This window comes from Salvelinus alpinus, chromosome 14 (genome assembly GCF_045679555.1).
Source record: "Salvelinus alpinus chromosome 14, SLU_Salpinus.1, whole genome shotgun sequence".
Classification (NCBI taxonomy): domain Eukaryota; kingdom Metazoa; phylum Chordata; class Actinopteri; order Salmoniformes; family Salmonidae; genus Salvelinus; species Salvelinus alpinus.
In genome coordinates, this window is record NC_092099.1 from 2,736,781 (window position 1) to 2,753,215 (window position 16,435).

A 16,435-nucleotide genomic window follows, 5' to 3' on the forward strand; every position below is an offset into this window, starting at 1 on the left:
GTAGTATGTACATATATACATGAATGTATAGTTAAATTGACTGTGCATACAGTGGGGAGAACAAGTATTTGATACACTGCCGATTTTGCAGGTTTTCCTACTTACAAAGCATGTAGAGGTCTGTAATTTTTATCATAGGTACACTTCAACTGTGAGAGACGGAATCTAAAACAAAAATCCAGAAAATCACATTGTATGATTTTTAAATAATTAATTTGCATTTTATTGCATGACATAAGTATTTGATCACCTACCAACCAGTAAGAATTCCGTCTCTCACAGACCTGTTAGTTTTTCTTTAAGAAGCCCTCCTGTTCTCCACTCATTACCTGTATTAACTGCACCTGTTTGAACTCGTTACCTGTATGAAAGACACCTGTCCACACACTCAATCAAACAGATTCCAACCTCTCCACAATGGCCAAGACCAGAGAGCTGTGTAAGGACATCAGGGATAAAATTGTAGACCTGCACAAGGCTGGGATGGGCTACAGGACAATAGGCAAGCAGCTTGGTGAGAAGGAAACAACTGTTGGCGCAATTATTAGAAAATGGAAGAAGTTCAAGATGACGGTCAATCACCCTCGGTCTGGGGCTCCATGCAAGATTTCACCTCGTGGGGCATCAATGATCATGAGGAAGGTGAGGGATCAGCCCAGAACTACACGGCAGGACCTGGTCAATGACCAGAAGAGAGCTGGGACCACAGTCTCAAAGAAAACCATTAGTAACACACTACGCCGTCATGGATTAAAATCCTGCAGCGCACGCAAGGTCCCCCTGCTTAAGCCAGTGCATGTCCAGGCCTGTCTGAAGTTTGCCAATGACCATCTGGATGATCCAGAGGAGGAATGGGAGAAGGTCATGTGGTCTGATGAGACAAAAATAGAGCTTTTTGGTCTAACTCCACTCGCCGTGTTTGGAGGAAGAAGAAGGATGAGTACAACCCCAAGAACACCATCCCAACCGTGAAGCATGGAGGTGGAAACATCATTCTTTGGGGATGCTTTTCTGCAAAGGGGACAGGACGACTGCACCGTATTGAGGGGAGGATGGATGGGGCCATGTATCGCGAGATCTTGGCCAACAACCTCCTTCCCTCAGTAAGAGCATTGAAGATGGGTCGTGGCTGGGTCTTCCAGCATGACAACGACACGAAGCACACAGCCATGGCAACTAAGGAGTGGCTCCGTAAGAAGCATCTCAAGGTCCTGGAGTGGCCTAGCCAGTCTCCAGACCTGAACCCAATAGAACATTTTTGGAGGGAGCTGAAAGTCCGTATTGCCCAGCGACAGCCCCGAAACCTGAAGGATCTGGAGAAGATCTGTAGGGAGGAGTGGGCCAAAATCCCTGCTGCAGTGTGTGCAAACCTAGTCAAGAACTACAGGAAACGTATGATCTCTGTAATTGCAAACAAAGGTTTCTGTACCAAATATTAAGTACTGCTTTTCTGATGTATCAAATACTTATGTCATGCAATAAAATGCAAATTAATTACTTAAAAATCATACAATGTGATTTTCTGGATTTTTGTTTTAGATTCCGTCTCTCATAGTTGAAGTGTACCTATGATAAAAATTACAGACCTCTACATGCTTTGTAAGTAGGAAAACCTGCAAAATCGGCAGTGTATCAAATACTTGTTCTCCCCACTGTATATGAAAAACGGAGAGTAGCAGCAGCGTAAAAGAGGGGTTGGGGGCACACAATGCAAATAGTCCGGGTAGCCATTTGATTACCTGTTCAGGAGTCTTATGGCTTGGGGGTAAAAACTGTTGAGAAGCCTTTTTGTCTTAGACTTGGCACTCCGGTACCGCTTGCCATGCGGTAGTAGAGAGAAGAGTCTATGACTGGGGTGGCTGGGTCTTTGTCAATTTTTAGGGCCTTCCTCTGACACCACCTGGTGTAGAGGTCCTGGATGGCAGGCCGCTTAGCCCCAGTGATGCACTGGGCCGTACGCACTACCCTCTGTTGTGCCTTGCGGTCAGAGGCCGAGCAATTGCCGTACCAGGCAGTGATGCAACCAGTCAAGATGCTCTTGATGTTGCAGCTTGGCAAGTCAGTTCAGAACAAATTCTTATTTTCAATGACACCCTAGGAACAGTGGGTTCACTGCCTTATTCAGGGGCAGAACAACATTTTTTTTACCTTCTCAGCTCAGAGACTCTTCTTTCGGTTGCTAGTCCAACACTCTAACCCCTAAGCAATCTGACGCCCCATAGGCTACTATTTATTACTTAACAAAAAATGATGTATGTCATATAAAATATATTCACCCCAACCAGTATTGTAATCAAAACTTACCAGAAAGCATGTAGTCCTTGGCTCAGACAGTGTAGTAGTGTGGGCTCAATAGCATCTCATTAGTGTGCAAGATCTTGAGAATCAGCTGTACATGTGATGGAAAAGTGCACTGCACATGTGATGGAAGAATGCACTGTTCATGCAGAGGGTTGCAATTCCATTGAATTGGGGATAGTTTAACCAAAATATGCCACAAGACCTAGAATTGCCTTATGTGTATCCCACATAAAATGGTTCACTGTTGTAAGCTAACTTTTTTGATGAATTTGAGCTAAATTCCAAAAATTCCCAGGCTTTACTACCCATGGAAAATTTCTGGAAAAATTCAGTCAGACAGTTTCTGACCCTTTGCAACCCTACTCAGAGCTACAGAATGTTATATCTTACACTACAGTTGAGGAACAATGGGAAAGTAATTTTGCTTTGAAAGTTGATAAACTTGTAAACTCACTTTTGAGAAAATTGTCTTTGAATGTTTTGGTACTACTACTGGAGAGCCCTTCTTTGTCTACCCACACCCATTCAGCATTTCTTAAACTTCATCCCCACGCATCTCTTTAAGGGTTGATCCGGGCGTTCTGTACACACAGCAGTCAAGCACCCAAGCTAACTTGCTAGTTACTTCCAGATACAAATGAGAGAACAGCACACTGAACATTACTTGCCCTAGCAGAGCTGGTTAGGCTGTTATGTTATCTAGAGCGTTGGTGACTGCAACTGTGCTGTCAGATTGTCCGTTAGTAAATTCAGAGCATTTCACTCTCAGAGAGTTCAGAGCGCGCAATGGATGCACAATTCTGCGCTCCGGCACACTCAGACAAGAGAATTTTGTTAAAACACGTAGCTAGGTAGGTAAACAATGAACCATAATCCCAACTCATGATGTTAACTACCCTACATGAATCTGCAAGTAGCTAACCAACCAGGTTCAATATTAGCTAGCTTAGTCAAGCTAATTTCTTTAAGATACAAAGAATAAGGTCATACACGTAATGTTAGCTAGCGAGCCAGCCAGCTAACTTTAGCTAGCTAACAGTACACCTAAACTTGAAATTACACTACTTTGTCAATTTGAAATGTGTAATATCTGAAAATGTAGCTAGCTAGACTATATTACACGTATACATCATGGATGGATGCATCTCCTGTGCCAAAAAAAACATTTTGATAAAAGTAAAAAAAAGTTTACGTTCAAACGGCTCTCCTGTGAAGAAGTTACCTGCGACATACGCCTAGTTTCCTGAAACGGGTCACAAATGTCATTCCCATTCATCATGTTAACTTTACATATAGAAAATGTAATTTGTCCTTAATGTTAAGCTTCTTACACATTCTTCTAGAAGTTTAAGATAATTTATTACATGGTGGTATCTATCCCAACAATGGGATTTACATAGGCTTTAAGGGACCTCATACACTTCTGTAAGCCTCATTGAACAACAAAAATGTTCAACCTTAACGTGACAACTATACAACAGAACAGATGAACAGGAATGACATTTACTCTCACAGGTGGGTAAAAAGAATAATCTGAAAGCCACACCTCTACTAAACTACACGACCAGTCTTCTGATCTGACACGCTGGTTCATATCTCAATAACCCAGTATCAACAATGGAACCATTCTATTTTTAAAGAAAACAACCCAACTAAGTGACCCAACGCCTGCAAACCAGCAGTTGAGTCAACCAAACAACCCAGAATATTTTAGTGTACTGCATTCCCTACCTCCCTCATGTTGTTTTGTCAGTTACACTGTCTGCAAGCTTTTGTATTACTTTTGTTGCAATAGAAAAACAGACATATTTTCATGACAAGAAGTGAATTGCAGCAAAGCAAAGCTTGCAATTATTTTCTTTCTAAAATTGCTATAGCTTTACTAGTCCATCCAGCTGTATCAAACATTGACTTTGGAACATCAACTGTAGTGTTTTATGTAGTAGTTATTAGGGGATTTGGCTTTTCTTGGTTGAGTTGCTGTTCCATGTCGTTTTTATCTATATTTGATGACACTGTCGTTTTGTATTATAATGGTTTTGAGTAAACATTTGTCTTGTGTCTTTCTGTTGCACTATGGTGGCAATCTAACTGGTTTTCTCTCCCACTTTTTGCAGTCCAATATAAAGCAGTGAATGGTCCCCGGGCGCCCAAGGTGACCATGATGCCTACCACCGCTGTGGGAAAGAAGCTGGATCTCTCCACACTGACAGAGGAGGAGGCCCAGCACGTGTTTCAGGTCGTCCAGAGAGACTTTGACTTGAGGAAGAAAGAGGAGGACAGACTGGGGTAGGCAAACCCCTTTTCATTTGATATATTATTGATCCTTTTGTTTTTCCTTTTATTTGAACATAGTTTGTTGGTTCACAAAAAAAACACATCTCTACTTTGTTGAAATGAAAGCAAACATTACCAAGAGCTGGACTCGTACTAAAGGCAGGGGCTCTCTTATATGTTTCAATTTAAGAAGTTTGTTGTTTTTTTGTTGCCAAATTATTGGTTTGATTTCAGTATGTTATATTGAAGTAGTATGCAAATATTATGAATATTGGATCATATTTGCTATTTATCACTATTCTGTCTACCAGTGACTGATCTCGCCTAAGAATTAACAATGGCATATCTTAGTAACAATCTAATTGAGTTACTGGATATGTTGAAATGTCAGAGGTTTACTGCTCTGTAATTTGGAACAGCAACTTTAAAGATCACTTACCATGCAGGATCAATCAGTTATTCATTTCATGTCATTATTTTTGATACATTTGACCATATATCGGAGTCTATAGACATGACATAAAATTGGAATAGGCATTATCACTCCACTTTGTTGAGGGAATCATTCTTTCTACCCAGAGAATAGCAGAGTTGGGTCCAGCTGACAAAGGCTACTTTTTAGTATATCCACCATTGAATTCACACTGTGTGACCACGTAAATTAATAGTGTAGATTAGTGCAGATCGGGATATTTTGTTGGTTCAGACGGCTCTTTCTCCAGGAGACGTGTTAATCCGTCTCATTTTAATTGCAGTTTTCTGTAGACTGGGATTAGGAGTGACCTCAAGGTTCACATCAGAGTCAAATGCATTATACAGTACATACTGTACATACTTGTTGTTCCCTTAACTCCCTCTGATGATGTCAACCAAGCATCTTAGACTAACGTGAAATTAACTCAAACCTTGACGCCTGTGATGGCCTTTGATTTCAGGCAAGACCAAAATAGAATTTTTCAAATCCAGTTTGATTTCCATGTTGATACAATGATAATCCTACAATGTTCACAAGACGTTGAAGCAATGTCCTTTCAACCTGTTTGTACCCAGTGGGTAGGCATGATAGTAAACACTGATAGAGGGCCTTTATATATCTAAGCTCTACTGGGATGCCTGGTAGTGAGCCACAGATCACATGACCTGTTCTGTAGCCCAGCTGTGTAATGCCAGATAATTGACACATTCCTGATGTCCCAGTGTGTTTTTCTCTGGTAGAGATGGAGTCTACTAGTCAGCTGATGATATTATTCCATAAAGACAAGGTTGCATGATCCAATTGTGGTTTGACACTCACATTTGTTCCACTTGAAGGTTCACCTCACTTGTATGGTTTGGCGTTAATTAAACAAAATATGTCAAACACCTTAGAACATTTTACAAAAATACCCTCCTATATCATAAAAAGCCAATCAATTTTTTTTATTTTTTTTACTTGTGGTAAGATGCATTGATTCTCATACGAGTCAGGTCAGAGCTAGCAATGTTATGAAGAGCATTGACTCTCCCTTCTCACGCTGTGTGGTTTTCTAGGTAATGAGTCTCAGGACTATCTGTGCCATGCAGGAGTCAGCAGACGATGTGGACTATGTCCAGACTCCGGGAGGCACTGCTCGGCCTAGCCCGGCCATCACATGACTCTCTGGAGCGCCTCTGATGGTAGGGAGAGATAAGCATGGTGGGATGGGGATAATGGGACCTTCCCTGGCTGTGTCGTGGATTAGTTCTGCTGGGTCAAGTCTAAATCTTGCTCATCCAATATGCAGAATTGGACAAAGTTCCATGTAACCGCTGGTCCAGGGTCAGATTTGTTTTGATCCTCGTAATGGTGAAGGATAGGATCTATTGTTGAATAATCGGTTAGTCAGTCGTTTTGAATCTAATGAACTACTAATTGCATGAATGTGTTACTCAAAGGGATGCACAGTGCTAATGATGTGTTCAAACGCCATGCAAGACGGATTTATGGGGTTTATGCAACGGTATTGACCTACCTTAGATTTTGCTTAATACCTTACCTTTGTTTCTTTACCTCTACCAATATGCAGTATGCAGATCCTAAACTAACCACTTGGATTTACACTTTTTGACATCACATCTAGGCCTCTGATGGAGTATATACCATGTTGGATTCCTACATGACTCCAGTTGATCAGCAATCAATCCTGGATGATCCGTGGATCACTATCACTTAGTAGCCTAATATAATTGTAGACAACGTGCTATGTCTGATCACACCAGAAAGGTATCCTACAAAGCAAGCTATATCTACTCAGGGTTTTCTAACGCTAACCAGCTTCAGTTAGCTTCACATTCCAGCTCCGGCTTCATCCATACTACGACAGTGGATATTGCTCATCCGCCTGCCTCTGACACTAGCAGGTTTGTAACTGCGCTGTGCATGTTGCACATTGCTAGTCGAACGCCAAACTCTTCATTGAGACAATGTTGAAACATTAATCCAAGGGCGAATCAGTGTCACATATTCATTTGTGCCGAAATCAAAATGAAAATAAAAGTTATATTGCAAATTCAGCAGGCTATGGTGTGAAATAGGCTTTTAGAAGTGCTGTCCTTATGTTATTACTTCTCAACTTGTGTACTTATCAATCCACAAGCACATCGATACAATTATTTTATTAAGTCGTACAAAAAGTGTTACTGTGCATGAAGTTTAAAATACATTGTCATTACTAAAATGTGTAATGGGATATATTTTAATACTAAAACATTTAACACCCTTTTTTAATTTATTAATAAAAATATTCAATCAGTCGTCTTCCTCAAATGAAGGGGATGATGATGCAATCTTTGCAAGAGGGAGGGAATCTGATTTCATTGATCCTTAACTTATGGCTCAGTCATTTCATTCAGGATAAGTGGAGTTCAGTGCCGTTTAAAATGAGCATGGCCTTATTTCTATTACAGCATATTGGATGACTCTCATTCATATTCCATTCACCCAGTTTAATGTAACAGCAATAGGTTTAGGCTACTACATGATACTCAAATTTCCCCTATACCCATCATTAGGTTGCTACAATCTAGCCTATGAATGAAAGTATACAACGCAGGTGAACATAGGTCGAGAGACAAATTTGATGTGCTTTCTAAATGTTCCATTGCCATACTGGCTGGAAACGTTCTTGTCCCTTGCTTGCTAGCTAGCCAACTACGGCTAACTTACAGTCACATCAAACAGTGCAGACAGAATAACAACAGTAGCTGCATTTGCATTTGTTTTAGCTGTTTTCTAGTGACATTTATTTGGATATATCCATACATATCCATGCTCTCTCGTCATTGGAGGTAGCCAACAACACAGTTTACACAAACAATAATGTAATTATTAGTCCAACAGTTGCAAACAAGAGTTTCTATTGGACAAATTCAGGTATTTTTCTCCCTGTTTTGTTCCGTTTGCTTCCGTTTAAGAAATGTTTTTCAACAGGATCGGGAATGAATACACCCCTGATCACGCGTAAAGAGAGTTCCCTTTCATAACAGCCACATTGTATTCCTTCTTTTCCCTTCGCTTGTGGACTTCAGTGCACAACATATCAGCTGTATGTGACCAGGCGAGAGAACCTTTCCAAGCCAAACCTCTACAGACAGCCTACAATGTCATAGTCAGCATAGCTAATAGAACTAACACGTCGGTAAACCTGCTACAATCATGCAGTAATGTTAGTGTACAGTCAGTAAGCAGTTACACCGGCGAGCCCCAGTGGCAATAAATGAGTAATACCAAAAGCTTAAAGTTACGTTGACATGGAAGTGTTCCAGTGTTGTGTTGGAAAGTCCTAGCCAGCTAGCTAACATAGCATCCCTCTGTTTGAGCAGGGTGTTTCAGTAGGTTAAACTAGCTAGCCGCATTTGCTAGCTAAGTATAGTTGAAGTCGGAAGTTTACATACACTTAGGTTGGAGTCATTAAAACTCGTTTTTCAACCACTCCACAAATTTCTTGTTAACAAACTATAGTTTTGGCAAGTCGGTTAGGACATCTACTTTGTGCATGACACAAGTCATTTTTCCAACAATTGTTTACAGAGAGATTATTTCACTGTATCACAATTCCAGTGGGTGAGAAGTTTACAATACACTAAGTTGACTGTGCCTTTAAACAGCTTGGAAAATTCCAGAAAAAGACGTCATGGCTTTAAAAGCTTCTGATAGGTTAATTGACATAATTTGAGTCAATTGGAGGTGTACATGTGGATGTATTTCAAGGCCTACCTTCAAACTCAATGCCTCTTTGCTTGACATCATGGGAAAATCTAAAATAAATCAGCCAAGACCTAAGAAAAAAAATGTAGATCCCCAAAAGTCTGGTCCATCCTTGGGATCACTTTCCAAACGCCTGAAGGTACCACGTTCATCTGTACAAACAATAGTACGCAATTATAAACACCATGGGACCACGGAGCTGTCGTACTGCTCAGGAAGGAGACGCATTCTGTCTCCTAGAGATGAACGTACTTTGGTGCGAAAAGTGCAAATCAATCCCAGAACAACAGCAAAGGACCTTGTGAAGATGCTGGAGGAAACAGAAACAAAAGTATTTATATCTATTCTACCCTGCCTTTCTAAGGTCGTCGAAAGCAAAGTTAACAAACAGATTACCGACCATTCCGAATCTCACCGTACCTTCTCCGCTATGCAATCTGGTTTCAGAGCTGGTCATGGGTGCACCTCAGCCACGCTCAAGGTCCTAAACGATATCATAACCGCCATCGATAAGAGACATTACTGTGCAGCTGTATTCATCGACCTGACTAAGGCTTTCAACTCTGTCAATCACAACATTCTTATTGGCAGACTCAACAGCCTTGGTTTCTCAAATGATTGCCTCGCCTGGTTCACCAACTACTTATTTGATAGAGTTCAGTGTGTCAAATCGTAGGGCCTGTTGTCCGGACCTCTGGCAGTCTCTATGGGGGTGCCACAGGGTTCAATTCTCGGGCCGACTCTCTTCTCTGTATACATCAATGATGTCGCTCTTGCTGCTGGTGTTTCTTTGATCCACCTCTACACAGACGACACCATTCTTTCCTTCCAGTTCTCTGCTGCCTGCGACTGGAACGAATTGCAAAAATCTCTGAAGTTGGAGACTTTTATCTCCCTCAACAACTTTAAAAATCTGCTATCCGAGCAGCTAACCGATCGCTGCAGCTGTACATAGTCCATCTGTAAACTACCCACCCAATTTACCTACCTCACCCCCCAGACTGCTTTTATTTATTTACTTTTCTGCTCTTTTGCACACCAGTATCTCTTCTTGCACATGATCATCTGATGATTTATCACTCCAGTGTTAATCTGCTAAATTGTAATTATTCGATTTATTGCCTACCTCATGCCTTTTGCACACATTGTATATAGATTCTCTTTTTTTTCTACCATGTTATTGACTTGTTTATTGTTTACTCCATGTGTAACTCTGTGTTGTCTGTTCACACTGCTATGCTTTATCTTGGCCAGGTCGCAGTTGCAAATGAGAACTTGTTCTCAACTAGCCTACCTGGTTAAATAAAGGTGAAATAAAAATTAAAATAAAATAAAAATTCTGTATATCTCTGGCCCTTTTTTGGACACTGTGTTAACTAACCTCCAGACGAGCTTCAATGCCATACAACTCTCCTTCCGTGGCCTCCAACTGGTCTTAAATGCAAGTAAAACTAAATGCATGCTCTTCAACCGATCACTGCCCTCACCTGCCCGCCTGTCCAGCATCACTACTCTGGATGGTTCTGACTTAGAATATGTGGACAACTACAAATACCTAGGTGTCTGGTTAAACTAAACTCTCCTTCCAGACTCACATTAAACATCTCCAATCCAAAATGAAATCTAGAATCGGCTTCCTATTCCACAATAAAGCATCCTTCACTCATGCTGCCAAACATACCCTCGTAAAACAAGACCATCCTACCGATCCTCGGCTTTGTCGATGTCGTTTACAAAATAGCCTCCAACACTCTACTCAATAAATTGGATGCAATCTATCACAGTGCCATCCGTTTTGTCACCAAAGCCCCATATGCTACCCACCACTGTGACCTGTATGCTCTCGTTGGCTGGCCCTCGCTTCATACTCGTCGCCAAACTCACTGGCTCTACAAGTCTTTACTAGGTAAAGCCCTGCCTTATCTCAGCTCACTGGTCACCATTGCAGCACCCACCCCCAAAGCCAATTCTTCCTTTGGCCGCCTCTCCTTCCAGTTCTCTGCTGCCAATGACTGGAACAAACTGCAAAAATCACTGAAGCTGGAGACTCTTCACTCCATCACTAGATTTAAGCACCAGCTGTCAGCTGGCTCACAGATCACTGCACCTGTACATAGATCATCTGTAAATAGCCCATCCAATCTACCTCATCCCCATACTTACATTTACATTTAAGTCATTTAGCAGACGCTCTTATCCAGAGCGACTTACAAATTGGTGCATTCACCTTATGATATCCAGTGGAACAACCACTTTACAATAGTGCATCTAACTCTTTTAAGGGGGGGGGGGGTTAGAAGGATTACTTTATCCTATCCTAGGTATTCCTTAAAGAGGTGGGGTTTCAGGTGTCTCCGGAAGGTGGTGATTGACTCCGCTGACCTGGCGTCGTGAGGGAGTTTGTTCCACCATTGGGGTGCCAGAGCAGCGAACAGTTTTGACTGGGCTGAGCGGGAACTGTACTTCCTCAGAGGTAGGGAGGCGAGCAGGCCAGAGGTGGATGAACGCAGTGCCCTTGTTTGGGTGTAGGGCCTGATCAGAGCCTGAAGGTACGGAGGTGCCGTTCCCCTCACAGCTCCGTAGGCAAGCACCATGGTCTTGTAGCGGATGCGAGCTTCAACTGGAAGCCAGTGGAGAGAGCGGAGGAGCGGGGTGACGTGAGAGAACTTGGGAAAGTTGAACACCAGACGGGCTGCGGCGTTCTGGATGAGTTGTAGGGGTTTAATGGCACAGGCAGGGAGCCCAGCCAACAGCGAGTTGCAGTAATCCAGACGGGAGATGACAAGTGCCTGGATTAGGACCTGCGCCGCTTCCTGCGTGAGGCAGGGTCGTACTCTGCGAATGTTGTAGAGCATGAACCTACAGGAACGGGTCACCGCCTTGATGTTAGTTGAGAACGACAGGGTGTTGTCCAGGATCACGCCAAGGTTCTTAGCACTCTGGGAGGAGGACACAATGGAGTTGTCAACCGTGATGGCGAGATCATGGAACGGGCAGTCCTTCCCCGGGAGGAAGAGCAGCTCCGTCTTGCCGAGGTTCAGCTTGAGGTGGTGATCCGTCATCCACACTGATATGTCTGCCAGACATGCAGAGATGCGATTCACCACCTGGTTATCAGAGGGGGGAAAGGAGAAGATTAATTGTGTGTCGTCTGCATAGCAATGATAGGAGAGACCATGTGAGGATATGACAGAGCCAAGTGACTTGGTGTATAGCGAGAATAGGAGAGGGCCTAGAACAGAGCCCTGGGGGACACCAGTGGTGAAAGCACGTGGTGCGGAGACAGATTCTCGCCACGCCACCTGGTAGGAGCGACCTGTCAGGTAGGACGCAATCCAAGCGTGGGCCGCGCCGGAGATGCCCAGCTCGGAGAGGGTGGAGAGGAGGATCTGATGGTTCACAGTATCAAAGGCAGCCGATAGGTCTAGAAGGATGAGAGCAGAGGAGAGAGAGTTAGCTTTAGCAGTGCGGAGCGCCTCCGTGACACAGAGAAGAGCAGTCTCAGTTGAATGACTAGTCTTGAAACCTGACTGATTTGGATCAAGAAGGTCATTCTGAGAGAGATAGCAGGAGAGCTGGCCAAGGACGGCACGTTCAAGAGTTTTGGAGAGAAAAGAAAGAAAGGATACTGGTCTGTAGTTGTTGACATCGGAGGGATCGAGTGTAGGTTTTTTCAGAAGGGGTGCAACTCTCGCTCTCTTGAAGACGGAAGGGACGTAGCCAGCGGTCAAGGATGAGTTGATGAGCGAGGTGAGGTAAGGGAGAAGGTCTCCGGAAATGGTCTGGAGAAGAGAGGAGGGGATAGGGTCAAGCGGGCAGGTTGTTGGGCGGCCGGCCGTCACAAGACGCGAGATTTCATCTGGAGAGAGAGGGGAGAAAGAGGTCAAAGCACAGGGTAGGGCAGTGTGAGCAGAACCAGCGGTGTCGTTTGACTTAGCAAACGAGGATCGGATGTCGTCGACCTTCTTTTCAAAATGGTTGACGAAGTCATCAGCAGAGAGGGAGGAGGGGGGAGGAGGGGGAGGAGGATTCAGGAGGGAGGAGAAGGTGGCAAAGAGCTTCCTAGGGTTAGAGGCAGATGCTTGGAATTTAGAGTGGTAGAAATTGGCTTTAGCAGCAGAGACAGAAGAGGAGAATGTAGAGAGGAGGGAGTGAAAGGATGCCAGGTCCGCAGGGAGGCGAGTTTTCCTCCATTTCCGCTCGGCTGCCCGGAGCCCTGTTCTGTGAGCTCGCAATGAGTCGTCGAGCCACGGAGCAGGAGGGGAGGACCGAGCCGGCCTGGAGGATAGGGGACATAGAGAGTCAAAGGATGCAGAAAGGGAGGAGAGGAGGGTTGAGGAGGCAGAATCAGGAGATAGGTTGGAGAAGGTTTGAGCAGAGGGAAGAGATGATAGGATGGAAGAGGAGAGAGTAGCGGGGGAGAGAGAGCGAAGGTTGGGACGGCGCGATACCATCCGAGTAGGGGCAGTGTGGGAAGTGTTGGATGAGAGCGAGAGGGAAAAGGATACAAGGTAGTGGTCGGAGACTTGGAGGGGAGTTGCAATGAGATTAGTGGAAGAACAGCATCTAGTAAAGATGAGGTCAAGCGTATTGCCTGCCTTGTGAGTAGGGGGGGAAGGTGAGAGGGTGAGGTCAAAAGAGGAGAGGAGTGGAAAGAAGGAGGCAGAGAGGAATGAGTCAAAGGTAGACGTGGGGAGGTTAAAGTCACCCAGAACTGTGAGAGGTGAGCCATCCTCAGGAAAGGAACTTATCAGGGCGTCAAGCTCATTGATGAACTCTCCAAGGGAACCTGGAGGGCGATAAATGATAAGGATGTTAAGCTTGAAAGGGCTGGTAACTGTGACAGCATGGAATTCAAAGGAGGCGATAGACAGATGAGTCAGGGGAGAAAGAGAGAATGTCCACTTGGGAGAGATGAGGATCCCAGTGCCACCACCCCGCTGACCAGAAGCTCTCGGGGTGTGCGAGAACACGTGGGCAGACGAGGAGAGAGCAGTAGGAGTAGCAGTGTTATCAGTGGTAATCCATGTTTCCGTCAGTGCCAAGAAGTCGAGGGACTGGAGGGAAGCATAGGCTGAGATGAACTCTGCCTTGTTGGCCGCAGATCGGCAGTTCCAGAGGCTGCCTGAGACCTGGAACTCCACGTGGGTCGTGCGCGCTGGGACCACCAGGTTAGAGTAGCAGCGGCCACGCGGTGTGAAGCGTTTGTATGGTCTGTGCAGAGAGGAGAGAACAGGGATAGACAGACACATAGTTGACAGGCTACAGAAGAGGCTACGCTAATGCAAAGGAGATTGGAATGACAAGTGGACTACACGTCTCGAATGTTCAGAAAGTTAAGCTTACGTTGCAAAAAATCTTATTGACTAAAATGATATAGTACTGCTGGCTGGTGAAATAGGCTAGCTAGCAGTGGCTGCGTTGTTGACTTTGTTTGAAAGTGTAACTGGCTAGGTAACCTCTAACTGGCTAGGTAACCTCGACAATTACTCTAGACTACACAATTATCTTGGATACAAAGACGGCTATGTAGCCAGCTAAGATCAAACAAATCAAACTGTTGTACTGTAATGAAATGAAATGTAATACTACCTGTGGAGCAATGCGGAATGCAACTACTCGCTCCAACCCGGAAGTGCGTATCGTAGAGGGAGAGGCAATAGAAGTGTTGTTTCTTGTATTATTGTCTTTTGTGTCTTTAGAGGACTGCTTCACCTTAATGTCCCCTTTCCCTTTTCTTCTGTCCTTATTTTGTCCCACTTTGTCCCTTCTTTGTCCCTTCTTCTCTTCTACCAACTAGACACTCCTTGTTAGCTAGGTAGCTTCTTCCAGGAATGTCCCTAGCAACTGCCTAGCAACAGGTAAACAACTTAGCTAGCTAAGAAAACGGTATAATTTTATGAAAAATTGTTACTTTTCAAAAGCCTTTCTTCTTTGTTTGCTGCTTGTTTGGTCTCCTATTCAGTTTGCAGTTTTCTTTTGATTTTTTTTGATGTACTTTACTCTAAAAAAACATTTAAATTTCAATATTTGTAGGAGCTCATCTTTTCAGCTGCTGCTGCTTAATTTGGAACTCCGGAACTCCGGAACCATACTGTATTTATTTATTTATCTTGCTCCTTTGCACCCCAGTATCTCTACTTGCACGTTCATCTTCTGCACATTCTACCATTCCAGTGTTTAATTGCTATATTGTAATTACTTCGCCACCACGGCCTATTTATTGCCTTACCTCTCTTATCCTACCTCATTTGCACATGCTGTATATAGATTTTTCTACTGTATTATTGATTGTATGTTTGTTTATTCCATGTGTAACTCTGTGTTGTTGTATGTGTCGAACTGCTTTGCTTTATCTTGGCCAGGTCGCAGTTGCAAATGAGAACTTGTTCTCAACTAGTCTACCTGGTTAAATAAAGGTGAAATAAAATAAAAAATAATGTTTTTAAATCCACAGTAAAACGAGTCCTATATCGACATAACCTGAAAGGCCGCTCAGCAAGGAAGAAGCCACTGCTCCAAAACCACCATTTAAAAACAACAGACTACGGTTTGCAACTGCACATGGGGACAAAGAACATACTTTTTGGAGAAATGTCCTCTGGTTTGATGAAACAAAAATGGAACTGTTTGGCCATAATGACCATCGTTATGTTTGGAGGGTGAAGGGGGAGGCTTGCAAGCCAAAGAACACGGGGGTGGCAGCATCATGTTGTGGGGGTGCTTTGCAGCAGGAGGGCCTGGTGCACTTCACAAAATAGATGGCATCATGAAGGAGGAAAATTATCTGGATATATTGAAGCAACATCTCAAGACATCAGTCAGGAAGTTAAAGCTTGGTCGCAAATGCGTCTTCCAAATGGACAATGACCCCAAGCATACTTCCAAAGTTGTGGCAAAATGGCTTACGGAAAACAAAGTCAAGGTATTGGAGTGGCCATCACAAAGCCTTGACCTCAAACCTATAGAAAATCTGTGGGCAGAACTAAAGCGTGTGCGAGCAAGGAGGCCCACAAACCTGACTCAGTTACACCAGCTCTGTCAGGAGGAATGGGCCAAAATTCACCCAACTTATTGTGGGAAGCTTGTGGAAGGCTACACAAAACATTTGACCCAAGTTAAACAATTTAAAGGCAATGCTACCAAATACTAATTGAGTGTATGTAAACTTCTGACCCACTGGGAATGTGATGAAAGAAATTCAAGCTGAAATAAATTACTCTACTATTATTCTGACATTTCAAATTCTTAAAATAAAGTGGTGATCCTAACTGACCTAAAACAGGGAATTTTTACTTGGATTAAATGTCAGGAATTGTGAAAAACTGAGTTTAAATGTATTTGGCTAAGGTGTATGTAAACTTCCGACTTCAACTTTAAGTTAAATTGAAAGTGAAAAAAAATTACTCTCTCTCTCTATTTCTCTCTAGCTTCTCCTTCATTTTGTTCAACTTTTGTTCAACTATTGTCTTTCACTCACCACATTTTCTCACCACACTGCAGTGCTAGCTAGCTATAGCTTATGCTTTTACTACTAGATTCATTCTCTGATTGTTTGATTGGGTGGACAACATGTCAGTTAATTCTGCAAGAGCTCTGATAGGCTGGAGGACGTCCTCCGGAAGTTGTCAT

The 16,435-nt window shown here is 43.4% G+C and overlaps 1 protein-coding gene across 2 annotated transcripts in view; it reads left to right on the forward strand.

The window, feature by feature from the left end:
* LOC139538304 (melanophilin-like) overlaps positions 1-16,435 on the forward strand; it is a 139,809-nt gene that overhangs the window by 10,654 nt on the left and 112,720 nt on the right. For both annotated transcript variants that reach the window (XM_071340171.1, XM_071340172.1), the window contains exon 2: positions 4,419-4,590. In XM_071340171.1, coding sequence (XP_071196272.1) covers positions 4,463-4,590 — 128 coding nt within the window. In that variant the 5' untranslated portion in view covers positions 4,419-4,462. The remainder of the gene's footprint in view (positions 1-4,418; positions 4,591-16,435) is intronic.